Source organism: Cucumis sativus, chromosome 2 (assembly GCF_000004075.3).
Source record: "Cucumis sativus cultivar 9930 chromosome 2, Cucumber_9930_V3, whole genome shotgun sequence".
In the NCBI taxonomy this organism is placed as follows: Eukaryota; Viridiplantae; Streptophyta; class Magnoliopsida; order Cucurbitales; family Cucurbitaceae; genus Cucumis; species Cucumis sativus.
In genome coordinates this window covers 23,753,802-23,777,680 of record NC_026656.2, presented here as the reverse complement: position 1 = coordinate 23,777,680, position 23,879 = coordinate 23,753,802, and the positions used below count along the sequence as shown (strand labels likewise).

At 33.1% G+C, this 23,879-nt stretch overlaps 1 protein-coding gene and 1 long non-coding RNA gene across 2 annotated transcripts; both read right to left on the bottom strand.

Annotated features, from left to right (window-relative positions):
• Positions 1–687: 687 nt before the first annotated feature.
• LOC116402013 lies at positions 688–4,274 on the bottom strand. Its single transcript, XR_004214370.1, has 2 exons — positions 1,513–4,274; positions 688–1,236 (listed from the first exon to the last, which is right to left on the bottom strand). It is a non-coding gene; the product is annotated as an uncharacterized LOC116402013 (long non-coding RNA).
• Positions 4,275–11,875: 7,601 nt separating this feature from the next.
• LOC101203923 (probable receptor-like protein kinase At2g23200) lies at positions 11,876–23,791 on the bottom strand. The gene is made up of 3 exons (XM_004151870.3): positions 23,093–23,791; positions 17,148–18,137; positions 11,876–12,984 (listed from the first exon to the last, which is right to left on the bottom strand). The coding sequence occupies exons 1-3, from the start codon at positions 23,740–23,742 to the stop codon at positions 12,129–12,131; spliced, it is 2,496 nt and encodes an 831-aa protein (XP_004151918.2). The 5' UTR covers positions 23,743–23,791; the 3' UTR covers positions 11,876–12,128.
• Between the last annotated feature and the right edge of the window lie 88 nt (positions 23,792–23,879).

Here is a 23,879-nt window from a genome sequence, read left to right as displayed (position 1 = left end):
CACGAGAGTATCCTTAGATTTGTATAAGTGAGAGCATCTCATCAATAATGGTCCAATAAGTCTCCCATTTTAGAGGTAAGACAGGGTAAATAGCTGGGGACATAATGTAAGGCCCTAATTGCGTACCATCAACGCGACAAAGACCCTGCGATGAGGGAGTATGCATACACGACCTGACCCGAAAGAAGACGGTCTGATTGAGAAAAATAATTATGGGAAAATCACTCGAGTAAGAGTGTAGTGTGCGAGGATGAGTGCAAAAGAAGGAAAAGGGTGACTAGAAGAGAAATACATGTATAAGTTATATTGCATAGGTGTAAGCAACGCGATAAGAGAAATAACTACGCTTGATTAGGTGAGATATATATAGAAGAATTCACTTATAATACTTATAGAACTTTGGGACTAAGAACAGCAACCTCTCAACGACTAATGTTCACACTTGTTCACCTCTCGAAACACAGATGATGGAAGTTAATTCACAAAGTGGAGTTTGTCTCTAAACTCCTCTATGTGTGCTTTAGCCTTATCCTTGCTACTGGACCTCTCTGGTAGTTGGCGATATACGTTGGACAAGAGATGAATATAACTGAACTAACGTGACAAAATTATCAGTTAAACTTCTTATCAAGAACTTATCACAAACCTAACTACGAATAACACATTGACAAGTAAGAAGTCAAGAAATGATTGATTGAAAAGGTATAAACATGTATATATATATAAAGAATACAAGCCTTAGGCCATTGTAGAATATTAACAGCATATATTACAAAGAAGTATAAAAATGGAGAGAAAAGATCAGAATGGAAAATATTATAAGTTAGGGGACAAAGGGAGTATGGATTCTTCCCTAGACAGAAGCCAAACTCTCACTTTTACAACTGATTAAAGAAGAATAAGAAAACTTTTACAAACGATAAAAAGACTATTCCTTTCCGCCACTCTCCAGGGATTGGCCAGTCTATTAAGACATCTGGCCGTCTTGGCCCATACATGTCTCCCTCTCTTTGATGAAGAAGAAGACTTTTTATAGACAGCTTTTGACAGGAAAACTTCTACTTTTCTGAACATTTAAGCACTGTATGCTGAAATTTGTTAGTGTCATGTCACATCATCTCCAACTACTATTCTTGTCTTTTAGCAAATAGCTTCTCGCGTTGTGATTTGGTCTATTTTCCTATTCTTCTTGCAAGAGACTATGCAATTTTCTAACTTATTCTTTTGTTCATAGACCTGCGTAGCACTGAAAACTATGTAAAACAACCAAAATGCTTATGTAAAGTATATTTCTGAATAGTTATGAATTTGCAAATATAAGTTACGCATTTTGATCTTTTTTTATGCGTTTTGGCCTAACTATTATAATAAAAAAGGCTATAATAACCTGTATTTCTACAAGTTATCAATGAGACCATGCGAAGACTAGCCTTGAGGCAGCACAACCCAGTTAAGGTGGGGAGAAAAAGATGCGTGATAATCTCATACAACATGAGAGTCGTGTCATCTTACCTTACACCTAAGGAGCCGTTTGGAAGGCCGGTTGCTCCTAAATGTAGAATGTTCAGTCCTAAGAAAAGGTGAGTACCACAATATGTTGGCAAGATCCAACCCAGGAGGTGAGAGAGCTAGAGGACTGAGTTAGAGAAAGGTATCTCTAAACGCTATCTTCAGGACGAGTCGTTGGACGTCTGAGGTAATGAAAGAAGTGGAGTCTTCATGCCTTAAAGTACCCAGCCTTAAGAAGTAGTTTCTGATGAAATGGAAAGGAATAATGGACATTGCTATATGATGACATGAGCAGGCCAAATGTCGAGGTCGAACAACTGTTAAGTAGGGATAGCCCTAATGCGATGCGCTAAGAAGGGTAGTTGGACAACCTAGGCAGACGAGGCGGTGCTACCCTTACAGCTCTAGGTACCCCCTACAAAGAGCAACATTAGTGACGAAAAACAACAAAGAAGAGAATGATAAGAAGCCGACTCTAATCTTATGGAGCAAAAGAGTCAAAGAGTGAAGCCAGAGAAACGAAGGCCTCACACGTAAGTATATAATTATTTAACAAATTTCCTAAAAATTATAATTAGTTATTGTTTTGAAATAAATAATTAAATTTAAATAAAAATATATTATTAAAATAATACAAATAGAGAAGACAATTTTTTTCCTTCCATCCCTAAATTATACTAAAGTGATAAGCACATCCTATATCTTTACATCAAAAGCATATACTTAATTACAAAACAATAATTTGTTTTCTAAAAAACTAGTTCCTTATGCCACTTTGTTATTTTTTAAAAATGATGCTTCTAATCGTTATCTCTTTAGTTTCTCATTTTTACTTTTTTCATATTTGAATCCTCATCAATTTCTCTACCTTTTTTTATTGGAGTCAATTGCTTGCTCATAGACATCGCAAAAATCTATAAATAAAGAAATATACATAAACATATTTCTATACAAAAAATAGAAAACAAAATAAAATTAAGAAAAAATATTAGAAGAGAATAAAGAACATGATTTGATTTTCTCTTCGTACCCTTCACTTTTTGGTGTGACTTGTGAACATGAAAAGAAAAGATAAAGAATGAGATATTTATACTTAAACATTTGAAAAGGAAAAAATTTTAAAAGGTTGATAGAGATACAAAATAATTAGTACGAGGGAAGGAGAATTTTAAATTAATTTTTAAAATATAAATGAAAAATCATTTACCTTCCAACTTTTCACATCATGCATATTTTAGTTACTTTAATCTCATTAAACTTAAGTATAATTAATTTAATAAATAGTTGGAGAGACTAGGTTCCATGATTAATTATATTAAAAAATATAAAATTAAAAATAAATTTATACTACAAAATTAAAAAGTGATTTGAAACACAGAACTAAAGGAGAAATTTTTTTTTCCTTCCCATGGAAGCTTTTATATATCCTATAAATTATATTTTAGATTAAATTTAATTTAAGAAACCATAGTCGGTTAAACAATTAAGTATCATTAACAACAAATAACATATAATAATTAGACAACAATAAGATAATAACAATTAGTATCATTCACAGTCATATTGGAATCAATATCAAATAATAATTAAACATCAAACAACATAATTAGCAAATTAGATAAGGATCGGCCAATAATTCGACAACAATCAAATAGGAATCGGTATGATGGACAATCATATGGTAATTATATGGTACTGAGATGACAATGAGATAATAATTAATTAGTGGACAATGATGTGCAATCACATATTTCTTTTAACTGTAAGAAGTATTTTGATTACCCATGTATTTAAATTGGACTGGGTTTAAGAATTCTGTTGTTTTTGTCAAAGCATAAAATATATAGTCTAAATAGGCTATGGGCTTAATTTTAACAAACCACTAATGCCCCCTCACAATTATGGAATGTAAATAAAAGTAAAAAAGCAGTGAAAATTTTGATCTTGAAAATTCCAAACTCACCCCCAATTTCTTGATCAATTTGAGATTGGGTAGGAAGATTGAGGCCTAAAAACTTCCCAAAAGGGGATCATCCATAGCTCCACTTTAAAAAGGAGGGAAAAAAACAGAGCAATAGGCTCATTTAAAATCCAAATACTGGAAATGACTAACAAACTCAATCTAAGATGACATATCAAGACAATATATGATGACAGTAACTTATGATCTGTGAAAAGAATTTTTGTACAATCTATGAAAAGCTTAGTACTCTTTCTTACAGATTACAACCGCAGAGTAAAACAATTAAAACACATGCATCAAACCCAACAATAACAAACGCCATCCAATAACTCCAAGCTTTTTCCAATTTTCACTTGTGCCCGTCTCCCCTCCTGCTCGGTCCTGATGCCAACGTAAATACTCGTTGATTCGATGTGTCCGAACCACCACCACCACTGTCACCACCACCATCATCATCCTTTGGTTTCAACTTGAATTCATGGGCATGGGATCCGATCTCCACCGTGGCATCGGGCTGGAGTGCTCTCCCGTGGACTAAAAGGTTGGAGGTGGTGGTGGGAAGAAGCAAGGGCAAGAGGAGCAGAGAGAGGAGGCAAAGATGCCTCATAATGTTGTAGTTGATGTTGTTGTTATTGTGGTTATTATGGTGGGGTTTGATTGTAAATGTTTTTAAGTATGTTATTGAAAAAAAGAGTAAAAGATTCTGTGAGAACAAAAAGAATGGAGCAGAAAAGATAGTATCTTGAAACGGCATCTCAAATTGGAGCTACTAGAGAGGAAGAGAGAAAAATGGGGGGTTGGTGTTCAAATGCCGGTATGTTCAAGTAGTGGACGGTCAAGAGCTTTCTAACCTTGTGGGATGTGGGACCAAATTAAAGCTTTTGTTTTATTAAAAAATAAATTTATATGTTAAAGTTTGTCATTTTGACTGAGTGAGTTTGTGCTTTTTGTTTATGGTGTGAGAAAATTCATTAAACACTAATTCATTATTCTGAAATGACTAGAGGCAAAATAATCTACATGTAGGATCTGAACATGGATGGAAAACCAAAATCTATAAAGCTTTGAATTACCCAGAACTTATATCATAACATGTCAAGAAGATGTAAGGTTGTCTCTTCCTCAACCATGCAACTCAAATCCGAATAAAGTACAAATTAACTTTCACTATCACATGAGGCACCGGAGACTAAAGAGGCATATAGTATTTCGTTTAAATTGATCCCAAGGTTTGAACAATTTTCTTGGATCAATGGGTTGATTTCTAATTCGTAGGTTGCACTTCCATACTTGCAAGGGATATAACTTTTAAGACTAGTGAATTACAAATATAACAAAATTTATTTATGATTCATCTCTATTATCAATAGAATTTTAACGATGAATCTACGTATCTTTGGTATTAGCAGATGCTACCCATATATGACTTAATGAAGTCCAACACATAAGCCATATGAAAAAGAAAGATGAAGGTGGCACTATCAGGTTTCACGTGTTGGCATATGGTATTTGGTATAAAATTAGACTTCAAACCAACATATATACCCAACCAAAATATGTTAAAAGAAATAAGTTTTCATCTTGGGGTTGTCTATGTATATCATCATATTCCTTTTGGTAATCACTTTCTTTGTGATGGATCAATTCTCACCAACCAAATTGGAATCGTTTTATAATATAATTTTGTTTTTCTTTTATTCCTCTAAGGGAGTCAAGGGATATAGAATATGGTATGCTTACGATGCGATGGGTATGTGAGGCGACCATTTTTAACACGTCCACCGTAAGTAAGTGAATGATACTTAATTTCTTGTTATCCTTTGCTTCCATTCGAATCTATATAATTAACATATGGTGTAGTTTTTTTATTACGCACTCAATTTGAGCTTTTAATCAGACGATAAAGTTGGATCAGTATGTTTATTTGTAGAGGAATTAAGTTAATAAAGTAGTTGGTTGTGAGATTGGATGTATAAACATGATCGATATGAATCTATATGAATAGACACATCCTTTATTAAAATATCAAATCTCACATAAAAATAAGTCATTTCAAGATTTATTACTAACAAAATGTATACATGCATATGTATATGGATAGAACTTTTCTTTAAACACTATTTTTCTTGATCTTTGAAAGGTTCCATAGATGTTTCATCCTCTATTGTAAAGATTTAGTATTGGTTGTGTATTAATCTTTTTTGTTTTTTTTCTTTGAGATCACTTAAAAAGACGTGCAAAAACAATAATTTTTCAAGTGCCTAATAACTTGTATTAACTCGTAGAAATACAAATTATTATAATAACTTGTATTAACTCGTAGAAATACAAATTATTATAGCATTTTGGGGTAGAATAATAAAGCTTGAATGCATAAGTTTGGAAGAAAACATGTAGGAAAATAAAGAAATTGGTCAAACTTCACATTGTAAATCACAAAAGAGCATTATGTCTCCTTGTCACGTTTTGTTTATTTTATTGTAGGATTTTAGGCGAAAAGAAGAATAGTCTGACGATAAAATGTCAAGCGAGGATGATGCACGCGACCAACTAGCTAAGCTACCATTGGCATCTAATTTAATGACGTAATCCGTTTGGTGCTTTTTTCTATAAGCTTCGACAAATTTGTTTTTTTTAAAAAAGTAGATGCAATTATTGCAATTAGATTCAAAGTATTAACATCAACATTTTAAAAAAATTGCAGATATAATAAAAGTTGTAAGAGTTTATCATTGATAGACTTTGTTATATTTGTAACATGATAGACTTTGCAATATTGACAATTTTTAAAAAAATGTTAGCTATATACTTAATTATTAATCATGACTAAAATTGTTATCACCGTTATAATTAGTTATTTAAAAATAAAACTGACAAATTAAAGAACAAGCACAACCCATAAAATGTGAAAACGTATGCTGTGATCATATTGGTTTGATACATATATTTGCTACACACGATATATTTGATATTATTGATACATGTCGTTATATACTATTTTTGTACACTTGCAATACATTTCATATACTAATGTATCTGGAAAAAGTGTCTCCCATATTAATCTTTGCTTTTGGTTGTATTAGTCCTACTCAAAGTAATCTTGTGTGTAACTGTTAATAGTTGGTATCAATATTTACCTCTCTTTTCTATGTACAATAAAAAAGGTAGTATAATTAAATTATGAGTAGCGTATGAAAGAAGGTTTATTTTTGGTGTTAGGATCATTGTGGATATTATTATTATATTATTGTTATTTTTGTTTGTTTGAAAAGTAAAAAAAGGCAATGGTTGTGGAAAGAATCTTGTTTGTATTATTGAAATTTGAAGTATCGGAAGGAGTTTCGTCCATATGCATTAGACGCACAAAAAGAATACTTTTTATTCCAATCTTTGTGATACAAATTAAAAGCTTCAAGTTTGAAGCCTTTTATAGACTGCATCCCTTCCAAAATCTTTCATCAATTTTCTTTTACTTTTATTTCCTCCACTACAATAAAAAATTCCATGATACAAAAAGAAAAAAAAATCATATAACCAATCAAGTGTTCACACAGTTACTAAATCTATTATTTTAGTTGTTGGCTTAGTTCAATCAGTATCTTTATGTTTTTAAACACTGAAAATGTCTCTACCATCAATATATTTGAAGTAAAAAAAGGTAATATTATTTATTCTAAAAATAATTAGTATAATATATGTGTAATTTTATCCTATTCCTTTCGTTTATCTAAGCTAAGCTCAATAGTTTTACTTCTAGATTCAAACTAGAAGAAGAATTAATAATGGAGTTTCTGTCTATATCTTATAGGCTATGAATCTTCCTACTTGCTACCATTTGAGTCTTCTACATGATTTAGTCCCACTTCTGAATATCATTGATCAAATATTGTCTTACATTGCTCTTTTTATTTACTTTTTGTGAGGATCCACAATATTGTTGAATTGAGCTTCTTGTGGACTATTCCTTATTTTTGTTGCCCATTGTCTTAGTTGTACTTCCAAATTCCTAAATCAGGTTACACTGCTTTGAACAATTGCATCACGCATGCATTCTTTGTAATGTATTCCTGTAATGAAATTGTCTAATTGAAAAACCTTAGGTTGCATTATGTGCTTGTGCAGCCTGAGAATTATTTTATCGTGCATATACAGAGTTGCTGTGGTTGGAAATTAAATCCCAATGGTTGAAATGGTTGCTTTACATGTCGATTTATATTGAAGAGCCAACAACCTGTACTCTCGCAAGAAGTTAGGATGTTGGGTACCTCACGTGTGTTATATATGTATTGGAATTTAAGTTAGCTCTCTAGTTCATTTCTGTTGGCACTTTTTTGTTGTACATGCAATGATCTTGTTAGACCATGCTATACATATTGTTCCCTAAGATGTCCGACTCTTTGTTTCTTTTGTTTGATAATACTTTCCTCATGTAGTTCTGTCTACTCAACATGATAGAACCTAAAATAATGTGTTTCCTTGTTGTACTTAACTTAGGGTTCTTCTTTGATTTTATAAATTTATTTTGTAAGCTCTCAAACACTGATGTAACCTTTTACTATCATCTGTAAATCGCTAATAAAATGAAATTTATACTACACTAACTAATGCAACCTATACTACGAAGTGGCAAGACCATGTCGATCCCTAGGGAAGCACAAAAAAAAAAAAAATAGTTTCTCAAATTGACTTCAACTTTGCCAGGTCGATCAACGCTACCTATCCTACTGAGTTGTACATCATGATTTTTACTCATTATCTATGTCTAATTCAATTTATTAGAAAGATAAACGATGGTCCTAAATATCAAATTAGCCCATTTAATTAGATGAGAAACAACCTATTCAATTTAAGTAACCCAAGTTAAATGTTAGGGATTGCATTAGGATACGTTTTTAATAGGAAAAGCCTAGTTAGATATTTAATATGGTTTTCCTATATCAATAAAACAATGCTCTTTGATGTCGATCACAAATCACAAGCTTATCTAACTTATTGCTTCTTGAATATTAACATGCAATGTGTCACATATAATATATATGTTAATCTAAAGCATCAAGTTCCACAATCAAATAACATTTACAAGAAAATTTAGTTCATAATAATCAATAAATCAAGAATAAAATCCCCATAGACAAGAAATATCAATCACACTATCAAAATACTCCAAAAAGTACAATGAGTTCCTTCATAATCCTAAAAACTTGAAAGAATAGAGATATTGTTGTTACATAATGGTGGAAAAGATAGTGAGACCACATCGTTTTATGGTGTAGATGGACAGAGGATGAAAAAAAGAAGAAAAAAATTAAGCATTTGTCCAAAGCAGCCACCTAGATCACAATATATGACCCAAAATTGAAGCTACAAATTTATATTCGTGCGACCATGTCGCGGTGCTACAGAACAATGTTGCCACATTTTGGATTGTGCACCTTTTTGGTGGCAATTTTGTAATTTTTGAGTTTTTCCACTTAATCTCTTTGCCGGAAGTACTTCGAATTGGTCCGTTGTAGCTCTATTTTCTTTCTAAGACTGGATTCTAACTCTTTGGTGCTTGAAACCTATAAAATGATCAAACAAACACATAAAATATAGGAACAATCTCAAATTAAGAGGGGCTATATAATACATTTTCGGTGCTATCAAACACCCCAACTTAATTCTTGATCGTCGTGAGCAAGGTATACAATAAAGCACATTGTCAAAAAAAAAAAAAAAAGCTTGGTTTTTCAAGTTACTTACTCATATAGTCAATAAGAACCACGCACACCATCATTAATACAATCCAAAAACAAGCAATCATTTTATATGCATATTTTAAAAACTTTTTCTATTTTTACTTGGAATAGCGATGCTCTACTAATAACTGATATCCTGTAGAAATACAAGTTATTATAGTCTTTTATGTAAAATAATGAAGTCTAATCGCATAAGAATAGAAGAAAACTAAGGAAAAAAGTAGGCGATTTAATCTGTAAATAACATCGTGCAAAAGAACATCATCCCTATTTTGTTGCATTTTAGTGCTTTTATCATAGGATTTTAGGCAAAAGAAGTAAAGCTCGATGATATAATGTTTAGCAAGGAGACACATCTGGCCAACGCGGCGACAAGCAAGTAAGCTAGGGAATCTGAGGCACTAGTAGACAAATTTGGTTGGAGAGAAAGTTATAAAAAGGACAAAAGGACGTCTGCACAAGGCTGATGCAACTTTTCAGAAGCATTAATGGCATGAGATATCCTGTCAACATCACTCCTCGTCTGTAAATAGAGCTCGTCACTTTAGAAAAAGTGTGCACATTTAGCCCGAGAGAAAGCTCAAACATCGTCCTATCTTTTCTCTTCTCTTAAGTTTTAGGTGAGAACTTAGAACAAAAGAGAGAGTTCATCCCCTTCATCTCCCCCTCACAAAATAGACAAAAATCAGAGCCAAAGAGTATGAGAAATCATAACTCTGAGGCGTAACACCTTCTCTTGTATTCCATTTTATAGTTTTCTTGTACTGTTTTGTAAGATGTACATCATGGTCGAGGGACCTAAAGTTATTTTTATGAAAGCAATGCATTTCTTCTTCCAATTTCGCATCTTTCTTTTACTGTTCATGTTCAATTTGTTTAGTTAACTTACGAGCAATGAAATGTGTTTTTAATACCTAGAGAATCATAATGTGTTTGTGTTATGAGTTTTGTTGAGTTAAATGTGGAGGTTAAAACATTGTATATTCTAGAGCAGAACAATGATGTTGATTGTAATCACCTAACAAGTGAGAACAAGCATTTAGCTAAGCAAGTGGCAAGAAGATTGTAGCGATCCAATCTTGTCACCAAGTTTGTCCTTCACATACATTGTAGAGATGCCAATGTGTGGCAAAAGCACCGAGAGGTTGCCTGCCTTAATCAAGGAGAAATTGCTAATAATGTATCCAAGATTATTAGATATAAATCATATCATAACTTTGTGTATTTAGATTCCAAGAGGAGAGCAAGTATGGCAAAGGCGCCGAGAGGTCGCTTGCTATAATTTGAAGTTAATATATGATTTGTATCAACTTGAACTATTAAAGCACAATTTCTTGTGATTAGTTAATTAAACTTTTCCTTCCTCGCCATGCCTAGACTTGAGTTCAATTTTCATTTTAATCATCTCACCATGCTCACCTTGCACCGACAAGCACCTTAGAGTGTAAATAATTAGGATAAAATAATACTTAGCATAACATTACTGTATAGCTTATACCGCATGGTTTAGTTGCGCGATAAGAGAACTAAGAGCTTAAATTCATTGAGTTCGACCCGAAACTTACCAGGAAACCTCTCTTCGCTTACATTTGTGCGATAGAGAGAAAATCTTGCATGACATGCATATCCTTAGAAAGTTTGTGCAACACATGAATATGAACGTACCTTTAATTTAACGCATAGCCCTATTCAGTCGCCTATTAATCGCTCACTTAAAGCTTAATATGACAAATCCAAAATAGAAATATATGCATATAATATAACAACCAATAGTCTACAACCTTCTGGATGATATCCTGCCATGCTTAGAACACTGGCACAACAGAAAAGCAAATCAAAATAAAAGAACTGTTAAACCAAAAACTGGCTAAGAAAAACTAATTTTCTTCCATTGCAATAACGCTAATTTTATGTAGCCTTTTAGTGTCGTCTACAAATGACATATCAAATAAAATTTGTACTTTACCCATCAATACTAATTATACTAGGAAGTAGTATAAAGAGTATGTAAACCCTTGGTTCCAAATAATTTTCCAAGTTTTTTAAGTAACCTATAAGAATAGATGAATACGGATTGAGGTTAGTAGTTAAGATTCATAACAAAAGGAAAATTTAAAAGAAATTTCAATTAGGTTGTTGAGCCCGAACCATAGAACCTTAAAACCTCTTTCAACAAGTATAATAACTCAAGTTAAGAACGAATTCTGTTTCAAAGAATGAGTTGTAAAGGACATAATAATAGGTGGTGTGTCATCAATTGAGTGTTATGATTTAAGTATCATGGTGTAGCTTTAAATAAGAGATGGGATGAAAGGTAACAAGGGAGTTTGTAGGAGGCAAAAGGAAGCAAGACAAGACAAACAAACTTTGTTGGCATTAAGCATGAGATGTGTTAAAGCAGGGAGGTTTATAGGATAACCAAATAGGTATGTCAGGGCTAAATCATGCCAGCATGAGGTGGAAAATGTGAGTAGGAAGGTTCAATTTACAATACTTTTATGGTTAATACTTGTGTGGAGTTAACTTTATATCAAGATAGATAGATATTTTAAAACAACAAGAAACTATAGAGTCAACTTCATTTAACTAAATTAATTCGTTAATATCTTTAAAGGGTTTATCTACTTTTTTTCTGACTTATATTTAAAATAGATGAACATATATATTTTTTAACCTTCAATTTTTAAACATCCTTCAATTCAAACTATATCTAAACCCCCAGATTCAACCATCTATCCTGAACATTTACACTCAACATTATTTCAAATTTACACACACCAAACGACCTTCTTAACTGTGTCCAAGCTACATACCCCATATAGTTTAATACCATGCAAATATTGCAATTCATACATGATGACTAAAAACCATGATTCACAATAATTAGCAAAATATAAACTCTCACATATGAAATCAAATCATCTAGCATAATCAATCTTAAAGTCTACAGCCAACTCGTTGGCATTCACCGCGGTGGTATCCTCATCTAGCATGATTGAATCATCAATCCCTTTAGAAGGAATCTGATCAAAAGTCCTTGAATCAATCTTCCATGGATCTTCAACAACGGTGGTACTGATCCCCTCATATTCCATACCCTGCCCTAAACGTGTTAACTGACACTGCAAAGCTAATTCCAAATCATTCACCACATCGCGCATTGAGGGCCTATTCGCCCCAACTTCGTCCACACACTTCTCCGCAATGTCCACGAATTTCTTCAACGAACTCGCATCGATGGTTCCAACAAGAGAAGGATCGATCAATTTTTCAATCTCTCCTTTGTTCTTACATAGAATTGCCCAGTCTGCTAAGTATGTCTCTTCACTTGGAACCGACTTTTTTATCGGAGCTCTGGCCGAGAGAACTTCGAAAAGCACGACACCAAACGAGTAGACATCAAATTTTTCCTTCAACTTTCCGGTGGTTAGGTATTCTGGGTCCATATACCCATAAGTGCCTCTAATAGTGTTGTCAAATTCAGCGACGTCCGGTGCTCTAATCTTTGATATCCCAAAATCAGCAACCTTTGCATTTAAATCTTTGTCGAGCAAGATGTTTGTGGTTTTAATGTCTCGGTGAATGATGATGCCCGCGATGGAGCCGGTGTGTAGATATTCAAGCCCTTTTGCTGCAGAGATGCAAATTTCAAGCCTTTTCTTCCATGACAATGGAACATGATCTTTTGCTTTTGAACCGTATAAATAATCTCTTAAATTTCCACCATCCATGTATTCGTAAACCAGGATCATCTCTTCGTTTTCGTCACAGTACCTTTTCATAAATATGGATCACAAAAGATTACATACATATAAACTAGTTTTTAAAAACATTAGTGGACGATTTCATTCATCTATTTTACAATAATATAAATAGATAGTATTAAATCGATATAATAGAAATAGTCAAGTATTAAATCTTTAATCAACCTCAAAGTTTCATAACTTAAGATAAATTTAATATATCATACTACTTTCATCACTCTCCAACTTATAAACCTCTTACTTTCTGAAACAAAAACAAAATGAAAAAGTTTTAAAACTTCTAAAAGATTAGGTCCACCATATTTCTGGATATTTCAACATATTCATGCTTTGATATTTACATGAATGTATGAATCTACATTTTCATCATATTATTTAAAGAACTATGAAAAGTACAAATAAGCATAATAAATATTCAGTTTTCATGGGAAATAATGTAAATATTTTATTTATTAATGTACATATTTCTTTAAAAGTTTTTGTTTTTATAGCATTTGTGGTGGCATAAGGATCGACATCTAACATTTTGTTCATATTTTCATCAATATCGGTAAAATTGAGCTTTGTTCACGTATAAAAGCCAAACATTATAATGAGAAAATAAGTACAAATTTCTAAAATTGTTATCAAAATCCTAGATTTCATTTGCTTACATTTCGTTTTAATTTGGTTTTTCGTAACTTCTTTTAGCTCAATTTGTTTCAATGATACACATCTTTCATGGCTATTGTTTTTAAGATTGTTGTGGCAGTCGTTCTTCTTTGAGCTATTGTTACTTTGCCTCTTGTTTGTTCTCTGGAATTGAAGATTCTATTTGAATATATTTTCCTTATTATCTAGAAAATTCTAGGAGCTTATTTAGGCATGGTTGATCTTTCTCTCAAAGTGAAGCTTACTGTTCTGGATCGGTTATCCTTTTTGTGTGTGTATATATGACTATAATTAAGAAGTTTTAGGTTTAGATCTGTTTAAAGTATTTATATTTGTGTCTCTCACCCACACTACACACCATTTCAAAAATAGACTCTCTTAATATTTGTCATTTTAAATATTTGATGACTTTTGAAAAAATGTCGAGAAATGAATAATTTTAAAGATAAAATGCAAATATTTTTTATGGAAAGCCAGAGCTGAGGTATTTCTTGATGTTTCAAAACTGTCAAGTGATATGTACTTTTTCTTGACATTTTAAAATCGCCAAGTAGTATCTAATTTTTTTCTTGACCCCTTGAAACGTCAATAATTTTTATGAAAAGGCAAAGATGGACGAAATTTTAAAAAATTCATGTCCAAGCCTTTCTTTATGTTTAAAAAACATTAAAGGGTATGTAGTTAGCCTTGACGATTTAAAAATGTCAAATAGTATCTAATTTTTCTTCGACGTTTTGCACAAGTAAGGAGGTTTTATGAAAAACAGAGGTAGGCGAATTTTAGAAAAAAAATTCATGCCGATGCTTTTTTGACTTTTTAAACGTAAAGTGATATGTATTTTTTCTTGTCATTTTCAAAACGTCAAGTAATATCTATATTTTGATGACGTCAAGGAATGTCTAAGTTTTAAAGATATTTTAAAAATGTTGTAAAGCTTAAAAAAATACCTTTTACCAAAATACAAAATTTATGAGTATTTTATATAATTAATTCAAACAATTTCATTTTCATTGCACATATTCGATAACATGAAAATGAAAAATACACATGTGTTGAAAAGATTATTCACTTTAAATCCTTTTAATGTGTGATAAAAAAATCAGTTCTTTTAGAAGATCAGAGAAAAAAAAACTCATTTATTTAGTCTTAGCCAGAGATAAATGAGACTAAATATAGGAAAGTTGTATATATATACACACACCTATAGCATAAGATAACAATATTTCGAAAGATGATAATTTTTGACTAGTTATGTGGTAAAAAAAATTTAAAATATAATTTCAATTTTTCTATTCAGTTCCCTTCTCTCATGCTATCAGTAATTATTTCTATCATTGATATCACGTCATTGATGATGACTTCTGTCAATGACAACATGTCTAATATGTCAATATGTACATATTTTTCATGAATTTATTACTGATGACTTGACTTTTGAATTTCTATATGACATAAATGTTGATAGCATAACCTGAAATCAACAATTTATTTCAACAAATGTTGCAAGTACATTAATTTTATTATACTCTTAGCCGTAGAAGCTATCATATGGATAATATGTTATTAGTGATTCAAAGTTATTACTAATAGCATGCTAATTCAATCTATTTCAAAGATATTATCATATGGTTTTGCATGTTCTTGCTTAGAGTCATTACTTAAGTTATAACAGCGTACCAATTATCATATGGTTTCGCACCATACAATCATACCAGCGAGTCCAAGTCATTCCTATAATGACAACATGAGCTTACTGATGAATGAGATCAACTAGTAAGACGTGTGGAGCTATTCCAAGAAACACGCGCCAATAAGAGTTGTGAGTTCGCTTCACAAGCCGCTGAGGATGTGCATGTAAGGTTATGGTTTATTGTGATTTATTTTATAGTTTAATTGTGAGTGCATAACTTAACTATTTGTGTGCATAATCAAATGATGAAATTACTATCCATACTCACCCAGAAGGTTCTCAACCACTCTCTTGAAAACAACATATGAGAGACAGACTATTTAAAAAATCTCGGTTTGAGTCCTAAGCCCAACCAAGTCATGGAAGAGTGGTAGCAGTTCATCGAGTTCGTATTCTCAAGAAATGCACTCTACAGAGGTTATGGAATTAAAGAAATAGACTTGACTGCTTGCAGTCCCGGATGGAAGAACAACCAAACAAGATTGAAGAATAAAGAAATAAACTAGAAGAATAAAGAAATAAACTTGAAGTACAAAGAAATGAGCTTGAAAAAATAAAACAAATGATTGAAGAACAAAAAAGAACATCAGAGATGCATGCCCAACAAATGGAAGAAATGAAGAAGATAATTGAGCAAATGACATGAGCACACATAGGACCTTGAACTTACGGTACGTATTTTTAAAATTTTTATTTGTTTTTTTTTATTGAAGATAAGATAAATTTATTTCAAATGATTGGTTCTTGCTATCGTGCACTTGCGGTAGTGTTTAGTTTAACTTAGCTTCTGAATTCTGATGATTGGTTCTTGCTACCTACAGTTATTGTAACCTTTAGTTAAACTTAGCTTTTGAATTAAGAAAATTTGTTCTGGCTATCTTGTACTTATGGCCGCCTTTAGTTTAAACTTAGCTTTAGTGAAAGTTGTGAGATGTTGGATTGTTTTAGGTATTTAGATCATGGAGTGAGTTTGTGGGTTAGACGCTACTTTGAAGGTTTCAATGTATATAGGTGTTACATTCATGGCATGGATATAGTTAGGGGTTGGAGTTTGATAAATGGAGTGCCTTGGAAGCTTTGAAACTTGATGAAAAGAAACGTGGATGAAGAGGAGTGGAGGAAGGTGATTTTAATTGTGTGGAGTCTTTGGAGCTATTGGAACATTATTAGGATCAATGAAAGCATATGATGGGTGTGTTGCTATGAAGGTGTCTGATCCTCACCTCAGTCAGTTGGAGAGCCCGTTAAGTCATGTTTCGTGAACCCCTTCTTCGAAAAGAATGGAAAATGCATGTCAACTCTTCCTAGAACAATGAGAAGGGTTGTGATTAATTAGTGGTTTGGGTTGTCCATGATTCATCCAAATCTCGAACGAGTGGCTCATTGAGTTACTCAAAACTCAAGCATTTATTGAAAGTTTACCATTTTTCTTCTCTTTTAAATTACATCTCTCTCTTTATTGTAGTTGATTTGGATGACAATAAGGTGATGAACGTATTTAACAACTGTTTGATTGATTTCAGTAAGGTCATGGATGAGGTCGAGGAAATTATTTGGGCTTTGGCACGATGGTTGGGCATTCTCATATATCATCCTTGTGTGTCTAACAGGACTGCTACCTGTGCCCGAAATGCAGCAAATGCTGCTTGGTTTGCCGTTTTTGGTTTCCAACTCCAAAGATTCAAGGCATGGTTGGGTTTCTTGCTTCCCCAATTGGGATTTCGATATATCTTGGTGACCTATGCTGTTTCCTTTTGCCCTATTGATGTTGGTTTTTATGGATTTTCCGTAAATATATATTTGATAAGAGTTGAGTAATGGTAATAACATACCCGTATAATGTAACTAGAAAACGATGCCGTATGTGGGGAAATATAGCAAGCTCTGTCCGAAACTCTTTGATACCCTGTCCATGTCCAGGTTGACTTCGCTTCACAGCTACTTCCTTCTCCCCAATCTTCCCAATATAAACATTTCCAAAACCTCCAATACCAATGATTTTCTTATTATCGAATCCATCAGTTGCATCATTTATTACCTCAAATGGTATCTTCAATTCAAGGTTCAAATTAGAAGCAAGATCCACAATCGACACGATCTTCTTGGACGACGGATCATTTTGAGGAAGAAGCAAAGGACTATGTTCTTTTGATTTCTGTTTTCTAGTGAAACAAAACATAGCGAATCCAATTATCAAAGCCATAATAATCACAACACCACCAACACAACCCCCAACAATAATCATCTTTGGACTCTGTTTCTTCTCTTCCATCCTCAAATCAACAACACCCACAAACGATTTATCAATTAACTCCATAATCTCAATTCCATTTAAGAATACCCTTGACAATGGATCTTCTTCATTGACGGCTATACCCACATTGAAAAACCCCGAACTATCTGTGGCATAGATAAACTCGTTCCAAAATGGCAATCCAGACAAATTTCGAACAGGTACATCCGTGTTTTGGAGCGAAGTTTGATTGACGCCAATGAAGAGATTAAAATTGAAAGTTGAGGAATTCGGAAAGATGTTGCACCATAGTAAGCGAAGAAAATACTTGGATTTCTTCTTCAACTTAAAACCCCACGTTAGATTTAAATCTCTTGAGCTGGCGGGGGTGTCCAAATCCAATGTTTTTGCAGTACTGAAAATGTCACTTGAGGCTACATAAATTTTTCCTAATTTTCTGTAGTTTAAGGGTTTATTGTAGATGAAGGTTATTGCAAGGGGTTGAGGAGCCATGAATTCAGAATCTGGGAGCCAGGTTCTCCATAATGTGTCATAGTCTGGAGTGATCTTCCAATTGCCCATCCACACTCTGTTCTTCAAAAACATGACCCAAAACAACATTAGTACAACTTAATGATTAAATATTCAGGCTGTATAAATATATAAATATGTTACAGTATCTTAACTTTTGAGAATCTAGGAGTGATTTAACATGATAACTATGAACGTCCCTACTTTTATAGCTAGAGAAAAATGGTAAATGCACACATCAACTTTATATATGGTTTTAATTATTAGGAAGCATACATTTTATCATACCAAGTCATATTGTAGCAACCTTTTATTCATTAAAACAGAGTATTCAAACATTAACATTTAAAATGACAGTCTATAGAATTCAGTTTCAATTGATAATTTAAAAAAATAATAAATGAAGTAAACTATGTAAGGACATGAAGAAGCTTTTAGAATATAAATATTTTATTTGTACAAATCACTTTATAAAATAACTTTTTCAAAAGTTTCTCTTAATATTTAGAAAATTATATTTATCAGGAGACCACTTGTTTGTATACATATATATCACGTAAGTGTGAAATCATACGCTGTTATGTAGTAAACTTTTAATTCAATAATATGTTTGCGTGTGTGATTAGAAAAGGTTAATGTTGGAAATGAATTCTAGAGGTTCGATGAAATTTAAAAGAAAGAATTAAGGAATGACTCTACTCCTATTTTGACCGCGTTCATTCTTGGAATAATAACTAATGATATAACAACATTTTAAAAGAATTATAAATATAATAAAACTATGGATGATGCTTGTGATAGAATTTGACAAATTTTGCTATATTTGTAAATATTTTAAAATGTTGTAATATAGTTAATTATTTTGAATCTAAGTGCTAAATTTGCAACAATCCGTTTATTTTTTTATTTTTTTTTATTTTTTCGGCTCGATGTGAATGGCGGGGTATCTCTCTTATTTACTATCTAACACCCAAAATTAAGGTAATTTTTAATTTAATTTTCTTAATTATGTTTGAGTTTATTGGGTATTATTTTCAAACGTTTCAATCAGACTTATTTGATTTCGTTGAAATTGGAATATTGATTAATATTTAATTAATTAGTGGATTTGGGTGGGTTTGTACGATTATGCTTAATTATAAATATATATATATAATTATTATGGAAAAGAGTAAAGATAATTTTATTTGTATAAAATTAATTATTGTATTTGATAATTAATTATTTGGAGAAACATGAATATTGATTGGGGTGAGATGTTGATATGATTAGGTATACGAGAAAAGAGAAGAGAATAAGATTTATTTAAAAGAAAAATGGATAATTATATCTTGCAATATGGTTATTGAGAAAAGAAATGTAACAAATTGTGATTTATTGAAGAGTATTTGGTTAATTAAAAGAATTGAAAACTTGTACGCATCCGATATGGAGGTATTTGAATTTTTCTCTGCTTCTGAAGAGCGTTTCTTCAGGCAAGAGTTTGATCGTGGTGAATTCGTCTTTCATCGCCACATTTTCCTCAATGATAACTATCATATCTTGTTGGGAAAAGTTGAAGGTATCAGAATACAATGATCTTATCTAAATAAATTTGGAAAATTTTTAAACAAATTAATTTACAATTAATACACTTGACTAAATTTAAAAACTCTTGAAAGAAGGACCTCAATTTTGGACTTAGTATTGTTGCGTGTCCAAAAATGGGTCTTTTATGTCTATTCCTTCTAATGGATCGAAGTTGTCGACATCATTGACCGAGTCTGAAGAAGAGGCTTCTTCTAGAGAGGCCACTTGATCGTCATCGTTGCCATCTGAGAGATTTACGACGACGTTGTTGACAACGGAGTTTAACTCCTCTTGAGTCCTTGCTCCAGCTAGGGTTGTCATGACCGAGTTCTTTGTGATGAGGACTCGTCCTCTTGCCTGGTCATGTCTTGAAGATGGACATTGGCCTTAAATCAGTCCTTTATCTTCTTTGCTTGAAGATGGGAATAGCTAAATTTTTCCCACCATTTGATTTTGAGCGTTTTGCTCAATGCTTTGAAATTCTCTGAGGGTTCGAGCTGGAAATTCCAGCAAAAGATCCAGGGAATTTGAAAATACAAAGCAAACCTAAACGTCTTTGAGAGATGAGACGAGTAGATACTTTGTTGGAACAGGTGGTATGAACGTTGGATCTCTATTGGGAAGATTTCCTCAGAAAGACCAAAATATATCCACCAATTTTGAAACCATTGGGGAAAGTGCATTTTGTAAGCTTGCTTGCAAAATGTCACAAACCATGAATGGTTATGCGCTTGAAGCCAAAATACGATATACCACGCTTTTGTGTAATTGCGATAATTGTATGATGGCGGTTTGAAGGGTTGAGAAAATCTCTTTCCCACGAACATTCCCTGTTTTCAGTAGGATGGAGTGAGTACTCGAAAAATTCTCAGCTTTGAGTAAATGATCTTCGAGGGATCATGTTTGTTAGGAACATGAGTGATTTCAGCCGATTTAGAATCAACTAAAATGAACTCATAAAACGTCCTAGTTTTTGCTAGATCCTCTGGAAGAAAATTGAATCCATGAGGAAATATTTGTTTGCAGACTTCGAGGGCAGAAGGTCCGTCGAATTCTGGTTCAATGGTCAAATCCACCATTATTGTTTTGGTGAAATAACCAGTAATTTGTGGTCTTGGCTGGAAGACTTTTGGTCGTACAATCTGGGAATACGAGGATGGATTCCACGAAATTGCAGACCTTGAGGAGGAAGCGGCCGATGATGCGACACACTTGTTGGAGTTGTCGGCCCAGAGGGTCGCAACAACGTGCTTGAAGGTATGAGGGGGAAGACTCGAAGTGTCTGTTTGGATTGTCAATGCTCTATTAGCAGAGCCTTGACGACGCCTGGATACTTGCTCAAATTGTAAATCCATGGCATAGTTTTCTGCACTCATCGGTGACGGTGTAGATGATTGAGCCGGGGATTTTCCCCTGGGAGAAGAAGTTCCTGAAGAGGAATCTACTGTTTGAGGTGGTCCTTGAGGATTTTTGTTTGGATTATTTAGTGGCGGTTGCCACTGGTTGGGTGACCGTTGCCGGCCGGGAGGAGGTTCCATTTGAGAGAGACTTCAAGGCTGATTTTTGGTTCTTCAAGAGATGTTCTCTTGAGAGGTAATCTGCAAGTGAATTCTCACTGCCTTTTATAGGCTCAATTTTGAAATTGAAGCAAGATAGAATTGTCTACCATCTTGCAAAGATTTTCTTTGAGATAAGATTCTTTACATCTTTTTCAAAGATGTATTTACTTGCTTTTGAATTTGTTCTAACAAGGAGTTCCTTGTTAATCAGATCTCCTTGAAATTTCTGGACGGAAAGTACTATTGCTAGTATTTCCTTTTTTTATTGTTGAATAGTTCTTTTGTGCACTATTCCAGATTCCTGAATGATAACGAACAATGGAGATTTTTCCGTTAAGTTCCTATTTGAGGATGCCTCTGTAACCAATATCGGAAGCATCTGTATCAATAATGAGTTTGGCCTGTTCATCTACAAAAGAAAAGCATGGGATGCTTTTGGCCAGGGACTTGATTGATTGGACTGCTCGAGTATGCTCGTATGTCCATGGCTTTGGATTCCTTCTCAGTCTGTCATATAATGGCAGACAAATTGAGCGAAGATCGTGGATAAAATCTCCAATGTAATTAACACAGCCAAGAAACCTCTGTAGCTGAGTTTTGTCTTGTATTACATCTGGAAATTTATCTGCAAAATCCAGAGACCTTTGAATTGGTTTGATGATTCCTTGATTAATTTCATAACCAAGAAACCTAATCTTTACTTGAAATAATTTGATCTTTGGTTGGGAAACCACACGACAATTTGTTTTAATCACATTTAGAAACACCCGAAGATGTTTAAAATGTTGATCAACAGTGTTTGAGAATACCAAGATATCATCAATGTATACTATTGAGAAATCTTGATATTGGTTGAAGATATCGTTCATTATCTTCTGAGTAAATTTATTGAGTATAATTGATAATTTTATTGAGTAAATTTATTAATTATTTTTCTTATGTTTAAGAAATTAATTTGTGGATTTTGGATATACTCATCAAATGTTAATTATTAGGGTGTGTACCTACATGTACATTGTCCCTCACAATCACCACATTTCAGAGTTCTATGAAGTGTGTTCAAATGGGACTACTATTCGCCATGTTTTATGAGTGGTCCCATGGGATCACTTACAACTCAACATAATGTGTGTTTCTTCAGGTTCACCAAGTGAATGAGAGTATTTTTGTGGAATCACTAATTTGACTGTGTTCCATTATAAGCATACTTGAAATAGAGTCTCACATAAGGGGAACCTAGATGTTTAGTTAGCTAAGCTCTACGAAAATCATATAGCAGGTTATTGCATATAAGTATTAAGTTGTGATTTGCTTAACTTTTGATTTAGTGGATTATCTTTCCTGAACACTTTGTCCCTTAGATGTAGGTTGTATATCCCAAAATTGGGTTACCAAGCTACGTGTCTATTTAATTTTACTTGTTATTTTTATTGTCAGTGTTTTCCTTGTGACATTCTCGAGGGTGTGACGAGTCATGAATACATTTTGTTCGCTTGTGGTATTAAAATTGAGGAAAGTCATTACTTGTGTTGTTGAGCACTTTTAATTTTTTTTGTTTCATAAATATGTGCTGTAGGGTATCCTTCTATTTGTTATTCTTGCACCCCTAAATGTATGGTTAGGATAATTTTGCCAACATATTCTTGATCTAATGGTTACAAATGCCTCACTAGAGAACATTCTCAACAATTAACATTTATTTGTCAAACTTTCTAGATATTTCTTCAATCTACTCTAATATATTTCCTAATCCAAGGTCATATTTCAATCGTTAATCATAAGTAAAGTTGAAAAAGGAAAAAGAGGTTTGAAAGTAAAATAAAAGTTAAGCGTCAGAGTTGAAAATTACCATAAGATGTGAAGAGATTTAAGTGGGATTCATCACCTGTAAACAGATTGGAATGCTTGGGAATCCAACCGGTACTCACTCCCATTCATTCGTACTTCCGGAGAAATTGGGAAAGCCGACTTTGGTTTGATGTCATCAGGAACAAGAAATAGTTCAATGGCATTCACAAAAGCCAAAGACGATTGCATAGGAGAAAATTTGATCCCGAAAGCCCCTTCTTCAATCCCAAAAGTATACTCCTTAACAACTTCTGTCTTCAAATCATTTCCAACTGAGAAATTTGATAACAATTGAAACCCGCAACTAACTGACACATTAAACTTAGCTTGAGACATGATTTCAGGTAAAGTTGGGAAAAAATGGAGACGAACCATATACGTTCCATTTGGATTGATATTCCCAAACACATACCATGTTGGCTTCACGTAAATTCTTGCTGTTTGGTATATTATTTCATTTGCGGACTTTGGGATGGTGTGGTTCTTAACTGCTTTGCTTTTTCCGGGGTAGATCCACCAACCACTGGCCTTGTTATCGCCGATGAAGCGTCTGTTGTTTATGAGTTCGGTGTCGTATTTCGATCCACAGTTGAGGAAATACTTATCAGGCGGGGTGTAAGCTGAAGAGGAAAATAATTGAAGAAGTAGAAGAGGAATGAGGTGGGAGAGGAAAAGTATTATTGGCATTATTGATTAGAGAAGAAAGTGTTGGCTCACTTGAATTGCTTGCTTTCTTAAAAGAAGAGAGAAGGGGTAAAAAAACATGAGAATGATTAAAGGTTCTTTTAAACTTCTTTTTTAAAAATGACATTATTGTCCCTCTC

Bases quoted from the DNA above. Each gene is read 5' to 3' on its own strand.
- LOC101203923 (XM_004151870.3), bottom strand. From the start codon at position 23,742: ATGCCAATAATACTTTTCCTCTCCCACCTCATTCCTCTTCTACTTCTT. The intron at 18,138-23,092 runs GTGATGAATCCC...TTTGAAGAACAG, and splicing joins GCATTCCAATCTGTTTACAG to AGTGTGGATGGGCAATTGGA. The intron at 12,985-17,147 runs GTATGTTATTAC...ATTTATGAAAAG, and splicing joins TTTCTAGTTACATTATACGG to GTACTGTGACGAAAACGAAG.